At 38.1% G+C, this 8,015-nt stretch overlaps 1 protein-coding gene across 1 annotated transcript in view; it reads right to left on the bottom strand.

Moving 5' to 3' along the window:
• Positions 1 to 581: 581 nt before the first annotated feature.
• The window catches only part of ASB7 (ankyrin repeat and SOCS box containing 7), a 20,532-nt gene continuing 13,098 nt past the window's right edge, over positions 582 to 8,015 (bottom strand). Inside the window, exon 3 of the mRNA XM_054388161.1 lies at positions 582 to 721. Coding sequence (XP_054244136.1) covers positions 582 to 721 — 140 coding nt within the window. The remainder of the gene's footprint in view (positions 722 to 8,015) is intronic.

Below are 8,015 nucleotides of genomic sequence, written 5' to 3'. Positions count from 1 at the left end.
ATAAAAAAGCCAATGTATAGACCCTCAAACTGAATGGGGTAACTGCATTGTTTCTTTAATTTCCAAATACTACTAATACAGCACCGCAGAAGATGTTTGCAGCTCTTCCCTCCATCCTGCAAAACCACAGACCTTGGCAGAGACAAGAATCCCAACAGACAACAGGAGTCTAGAGGTCTTGCTATCAGGATCCTTTTGCAGGAGTGGTGCCTTGATTTCCAAACTGTTTCCTTGAGTAGTTGCTCAGCATGCCAATTGCAACAGCCACTTCCCTCCAGGGGCTACCTTTTGCCTCCGCTGCAAATCTGCACACTTCATGTGAAAACAAACAGACAAAACCCAACAGGAATTTGTAAAACGGAGCATCGTATAGAAAGCTTGGACCTTGTAAACTTGGACCAAGAAACCAAAAATTAAGACCTTCTAGCATGTGGTATAAAAAACCCAAGGAAGTGTATACCTGCCTTCTGACTTCACAGAAAAATCAGAATTTGCATAGGATATACTTTGTGCAAGGCAACAAGCCTCTTCAGTATCTGGAATAGAACTAATCTTGCTCAGAGTTCTTCTCTTCATGGATATCAGATATCATCAAATTTGTGTTTTAAGTAGTCTTTCATGACCTTGGCAATGGGTAGTTCATCAAGTAGTTTTAGATTTTGAAGGCCTATACACTGACGGATTTTAATTCGGCATAGATCTTGCAAGTTTCTGGGCTGCCCTGAAAAGACAAGAGGAACACATAAAAGGAAAATTATCACATTTTAAACATACTTTAAAGAGACCATTTACTCAGTTAAAAAAAAAAATCATCACAGATATTTGCTGTTTTCTAAGACGCAGAGGGAAGGAGAAAACTACAAGAGAAAGAGATGGGGGGGAGTTAATCTTTCTGCTGAAGAATAACTCAATGAAATCAAGGGATCGATCCTAAGAGCATTTTGACATGCACATAATTCCACTGATTCCAGTGTCAAGTGCCATTATCCATGTAAGGATCCCTGCAAGGTGGCAACAGCGTAACTCTGCCATTTAACTTTTTGTGGATCTTTTTCCTGTCCTTGTAACACCTGAGGAAAACTCCTCAGTCTTGCTCCTTTTCAAACATTAAGAAAAAAATGTCTATGTTCAAGTGCAACAGGACCAGGCAGTTTCCTTAGAGAGTGAGGCTTCAAAAAAGTTACTCAAGGACCACATGGCAGAGTTAAAGATTGCTTTTTTCCCTTCTAATAAATTGATGAAGCCTCCAGGCTCTGGATACGGCCACAACCTTGTCAGAGAGAGATGAAAATATCAGTTAAGCACTGTCTACAGAGGAAAAGCTTTACTGACATCACACAGACCTCAGAATTTCTGGCAAGGATTTTCTGAAATAATTGGTTCCCTTTTAAACTCATTCGTAACAGGAAACCATTCAAACACCTTGAAAAATGGTCCCTCATGCAACATAATACAAGAAAGGCTAATCCAGCCTCAGATCAGAACATATCCAGCAATGGATCCCAAGGAGGAAAGAAAGAAAAGGAGTAGAACAGCAGCCATTGAGAAATCCTGTCCCAGTTTGCCCTTCTAGCTCTCAGCACCAGTGCCTTTGAGCCTCCCTAAACCAGATTGCACAAAGATCTATGTCTTTAATAGCTGTGAATGGCCTGCCCTTTGTAAATCTAATGTTTTTTTGAACCCATTCATGCTAGCAGTATCCAAAACATCCTGTGGCAACAAATTTCACAATATAATTAGGCGTTGGCTGGAAAATTAGAAGTGCTTTTATTTATTTTAGATCTGCTTCCTGATGGCTTCATTGCGTGCCTGCCATTCTTTGGGTTACAACAAAAATAATGAGTAATTGTTCTCATGCCAGCCATGATTTTACATACCTTTATATTAATCTCCATCCTCCACTCAAGGACTCATGCTCTTTCCAAAGCTGAAAGCTCTATTTAACAACCTCCTATCATAGGAATTACTCCAAACCCCAGAGCAAACTAGCTGCCTGCGTCTGTGGTTTTTCTTCCCCTCATTCTGCTCTGTCTTAATGGAAATCACCCCACTAACACACTAAAGCTTTGCTAGGCAGTATTGGATCATTAACCCAACTGTGTTGGGTCAAAAAAGGGAAAAAAAGAGGCTTAGACAGCTTTGGCACCCAAAGGCTGTCCAAGCCAAAATGGTGCCATGAATACCACAGAGGTGCTTGTGCCAGTATCAGGACAACCTGCCCTCAACAGAGCAACTTCACCACACACCTTCGTTATCTTACAACCATTAACGCTAAAAGGTAGTGCTTGCTTTTGCTGAGAAAGGCATGGCCATGTCACTGAGCTGACTGCTTGAATCAATCATTTCTTTAAAGGCAGCACTAAACAACAAAAGCATCTTTAAAAAACTCAAATGGACATTCCCAGTCAGCTTCCCTGAGCCGCCAGGATTAAGCAGGACACCTTGGGAAGAGGCAATGCCTTCCCTATGGCACCCGACACCACTGGGCAGTGGGATGGGCTTGCTGGGCACAAACCTGTTTGCAGGAGATGGGGGAGGAGGGGTGAATTTCTTGCTCAAAGCAACCCCAGAGCCTGTCCCTTCTTCCACCCTCCTCCTAGTTCAGCAACTAACCTTTTATCAGCTAAGCAGACATTGGCATTATGAGTTTATTAGACTTTAATGGTCAGCACAGAGTAAAGAGATTATGAAACGATTTCCTGTTCTCTACTTCGGGCATTCTGTACATGGTTTCAGTTACCCTTTATAGCGAGTTCCTCCTTTCTTTCACCCTGCCTGAACTTCTCCACAGAAATGGGCTGACAGACAGGTACACACTGGGATTTATCTTAAACACTAAAATTATCTGAGGTAAGCTAGCAGAAGTAACACATGAAAATAGTCTCAGTCTTTTCCTAAAGAAATTAGATTTGAAATTAAAGAACACGAAAATTTGAGTTCCCTTTATATAAGTTTAAAATACTTTTACTATGCTTATCACCACTGCATCTAAACAGCAATTTACTTCTAATTATATCCTTCAGCCACGACTTAGAATATAGTTTGTTAGTTACTTTTTCTACTGGTGGTTTGTTCTCAGCTTTTGTTTTTCTGCCCCCCCACCTGAAAGAATGAATTTCTACAACCCAGACAACAGATGAATACTCAAGCTTTAGGGAATGAAAAGTTACTTTTGGTAAGAAGCCAAGCAGAGGAACCTTTATGGTGATAAAGAAATCATTCTAATAATTTAAATGTGAATGCAAAGAGGGTTCAGAAAGGGTGCAGTTTGCTTTTGCAAGGGTGCAAAAACCAGCATTAGAGGCTTTAGAGGACTACAGATGTCTAAGTGCATTTTCTGTAGGAAAGTACATGAAAATGCAGCCACAAAACACTGATTTCTGGTTTCAGAAATGAATGTCTTTTAATTAACATCCTATGGGGGTTTTAAGAACAAAATGGAGCAGACAACTTAAAACACCCAGAAGAAATTGGTCATCAGTTAACAAAAAAAGACCTGATTATCAAATGTATGACATTTCCCCCTGATAAGCCTAAAAATATTTCCTGGGAATGTGTGAACAATGGACATTTCCAGTGTTAAGCACCCGTTGCTACATCTAGTGGCTGTTGGTGTCTTAGGTCACGCCTTGCAAATTCCAGGGTTATTAATGCATTTGTGATTTATTAGAAACGGTGTCTGGAACACTTACTCATTCTTGGTTGCATCTGAATGAAAAAGAAAAAAAAATAAAGGATTACAGAGCAATGTCAGTGAACCTTAGTTTGGCAAATGAAAAATGTTATTAGTAATTTGGCAAAGTAAAACAAGTTAAACTGTGAATAAAGTTCTGTTCAGAAACAATTAGGAAGTAGCAACTTTGGTTATATCCTGCAGCGCAAGTTTGGAAAGTTATTTAGGCAAATAAGCTAAAAAGGAAGAGAATTAGAAATAAACAAAAAACCCCACAAACATAAAAGGTAAGATTGACCTAATTACCACTGTCATGCAAAACAGTGACAATAAAACTAGCGACCATCTTAAAAACCCTGAGCCCATCTCAAAGGGACACCTCGATGGCAGTTCTGTTGTTCTGGAGCAGTCAGGTTATTGTTAAGACTGTTACACAACCCAGGTTACTATCAGGGCAGCAAACACCTGCTGCTGTTGTAGAGCTCAAGGCTTGCTAATAGGTTCACCAGAACAAGTTAGATACTTCAGTCAATTTATTTAGTGATAATCAAATAACTTAGAAGTATTAATTACAGGAAAAAGAGATGCATGGTTCGTCTTTTGTCTTCCACAGCTTGTGCTATGTACTGCAACGGAAAGCAGAAATCTCCACCAATGCACTTCCTTTGTATAGTTTCCCAAACAGCACAGAAAAATTTCTCCCAAACAGAAGAAATATAAAACAGAGGGTTATAAATGAAAGAGGAATTGCTTTTCGTTATTTTTTTTCCTTCTCTAAAGCCAGCAGAATTCATATGTAAAAGTTAATGATTTTCCTAATTCAGTTCTTCAATTGCTAACAAAGTAAGTTCGAGTGGCTTTTTTTTTTTCCTCCTTTAAATAATTAATAATTATTGTATTTTCATAACTAAGTCTTTTAAACTATTATTAATACGTTTGCTGTCTCTGGTAAAGCAAGGGCGGGGGGAAAGCATGTTTCAACAGCAAGAAATAGTTACAGTTAATCCTGATTTTCTACTCAATCTATTCATCTCCTTTCCACAGTTTAAAGATTTCTCTGCTATTCTATCTTGGAGTTTGCTGCTCTATCCCAGAGACAGACAACACTTCCATTTAGGATTTACTGCCACACAGAGAACTGTATGCCACCATCACAACTGCTCTGCAGATACGCATTTATCTACGCCTGCCCGTTTGTCCTGTACAGATTGTGCTCCCCAAGAAATAAACCAGTAACTCACTTAATAGGTCTATATTAAATGATCATTATGGTGTAATACAGAATCATTCAGGTTGAAAAAGACCTTCAAGATCAGTAAGTCCAGTATTAGACCTATCGTCTCTGACAACACATTTTTAAAGACTCTCACCAAGTTTTAATCAGAAATATTGTAAAGGTGGAAGAATCATGGTGTAATCCCTATCACTTTCCACCACTGAAGACAGAAGAACACCTGTGCAAAACAAAAATCCTGAAGTGCTCTGACACTCAAGAGAACACTTAGGGGTAACCGACAATACACTTGTAGGCTGCAGGAAAATCCTCTCTGATGTAATGTTTTACCTACTTAAAAAGGGGGGGAAAAAAGGCAAACTTGTAAAAGCAAGCAACCAGTGTCATTAGCTTGAAGTGGATAGGCAGTTTCTGAAGAAGTTAAAAACTGAAAAATAGCATCTGTGACATATTTCAGAAGCCACCTGCAGTTTTCTCTGCAAAATTAATACATTTCTCCAGAAAGAAAAAAAGCTTACAGTAGTATTTCTCAAACTGAGCCTCTGGTTCCCCTGGGAATTGTGAAAGGCTGAAGACAGTAGCAAGAAATCATTTGGTAGTTTCTTTTTAGCTGCAAAGAAAGCTTAAAAATAAAAGTTCTGTGAAATATTAAAAAGTTGAAAGTAGGCTGATGTATGGCTGGGAGCAGCTCAGCTCCTCTAGAGTATCAGAAGTATTTATATCCACAGCTAACTATTAAATCCATCCCTTAATTCACAACTGAAGACACTTTGCTATTGCCAGCAATTAAATTTAGTTATGATTTACTTGGGCTTTTTCTTTTTTTCTGTTTTTGGAGGGAATTGAAAAAGATAATTCAACTTATCAACTGAAAACTCATATCCACCACATCGACGAGGATGCACAAGCAAACAGGATGATGCTGGAAGTTTCTGATCACCTAGAAAGTGGTTGTTCCTGAGCTGAATTCAGTTCTTCGTGGCAGTTAAGAGTTGATCTAACAGTTTAGGAAATGCATTGTCTTGTACTCTGTATAACAGCAGAACAACTACAGAGGATGCTTGGTTTTCCAGCACTCAAAATGCCAGTAAAAGCTAGTATCAAGAATTCACAGGTTTGAAGGATTTAATTGGTAAGACATGCAGGGTTCAACTTCGAGAGAAAAAGAGTTATACAGTGTTTGAGAAAGTCAGTTCCTTGAACCTGTACCTAGCTCATCAAGACAAAGAGCTTTTAATTCTTTTTAACTGGATGTGACACAAGTGATTGTAAAAGTTCTAGTTTGTGTTCAACACGCCTCTGTTAGAATACTTTAAGCATGTTTTCATAGCTCTTTGCAAAACCATTCTCCACAATGAATTCTAAATGTTTATTAAATTTCACTATATCTGGCACAGAAAATGTGTATTTTGGCCTGAAAAATATATCTGTGGAAAAGCAGAATGCAAGCAAGGCTCAATGTTAAGTGTAACAGGTGTATTTAGCAATGAAATTAAGACTTGAATATGCTGGTAGATTATTTTTATATATATATATATATTCTGTAGCATTTCTATAAATTCAGTCTTACATAAATGTAGAAATTCAGCAAAGAATTTCAATACTGTAACGTTTATGCAATTTTATGAAATGGTGAAGTGCAGCATAGGTGTGCAAATAGAGGTGGGGGTGGCTGGGTGCCTGCACCTCACATGCCACATATAAAATATTTTTTCGTTTGTACATAGGTCTCTTAAAAAAAAAAATCTTCCAAAGTACACATCTGTACATTAGCTATGCAAAAATGGTTCAACTGCTTAACACAGCCACCTGCACTCTAGCCACATATTTCAGTATCACACTCGAGAGTTAACTATTTGAACAGGACCATCTCTGCTTCTAGAAAGAAAATAATAATAAACCCCCCTATATATTTCTAACGGTATCCAAAACTGTACTGGTCTTTTGCCAGTAGGTAGCTGCAATCTTCAGAGAGTAACCATAATTCAGAGGGTATTTGGTTATCACTGATCCAGCTAAAATGAGAACTATGACATAACCCTCTTCCCCTAGCTTCTTGCATAACTCTGGATGATGGAGCAGACCACATTCAGTAGTGTGAGATTTCCAGCAGCACCCAAGGAAGCAAGCAGTCAAAGTTTGCAATTCCAGTAAAGTTCTTCTACGTGATAATAAACATGAAGATAATGTTTCCTTTGCAATTATCCATGTAATGAAAACATAAAAATCTACTTAATTCACTGTGACACTTCTGCCTTCATAAAAGTTCAAACTATACAGAGACACTTTAAAAAAATGTTCTTCTAGTAAAAAAAGAAAATATCCTAGTGCAAACTTATTTTCATCTAGGAAAGGGATAGAGATAAAGAATGTATAAGGATTTCCTTTACAGGACTTAAGTTTTGCTGCTCGTTTGGAGTGCTATAGAAATCTAAACACAAAGTTACACTCTCTAGTCAAAACCAAAGGAAAAAAAAAAAAGGAATGCAGATGAAACATTTGTGGTTTAATTCATTTGCTGCCTTTTAGATCTCGATCCAGATCTGACATTAGTTCTTTGATAGCTGTTAACATACATGCCATACTACCCTACCATGGGCATATCCATTTACTTTGCTATTTGCTTCCATATGGACAAGCATCTTGCTCTGCTTGTCACAGACTCTCCTGTCTGCCACATTATCCAAGCGGTGATTACATTAAAGGAGGGCTAGAGGGAAGGATTTAAGCTTTTTTTGTTTCCCTTTTTGAGAACTTCATTGAATTTCTAGTCTCTTAGTGTTCATTTAAACCCTTAAGTATTTTTCTAATACTTGCATTTCCCTACTTCCAACACTGTTTTCATATGCTCAAATCCTATTTAACTTCAGCTTCAACATAAATCATTCCATCCAGGGCTGTAACTGCACAAATTAATTCTACAGACATCTGCACTACCAAAAAATAAAAAAAACCTATACGTATGTGCACATGTATTACATATGTGCATCTCTACTTGAGTGTACTCCAAGCCTAACTCACTGAGATTCCTGAAGAAGCAGGTTCAGATACCACAAAACTGAAGTGCTCCAAAATAAATCTCAGTCAGATGATCACAAGTACTGTGGC

Source organism: Indicator indicator, chromosome 16 (genome assembly GCF_027791375.1).
Source record: "Indicator indicator isolate 239-I01 chromosome 16, UM_Iind_1.1, whole genome shotgun sequence".
Taxonomy (NCBI): domain Eukaryota; kingdom Metazoa; phylum Chordata; class Aves; order Piciformes; family Indicatoridae; genus Indicator; species Indicator indicator.
This window is presented reverse-complemented; position numbering and strand designations above follow the sequence as displayed.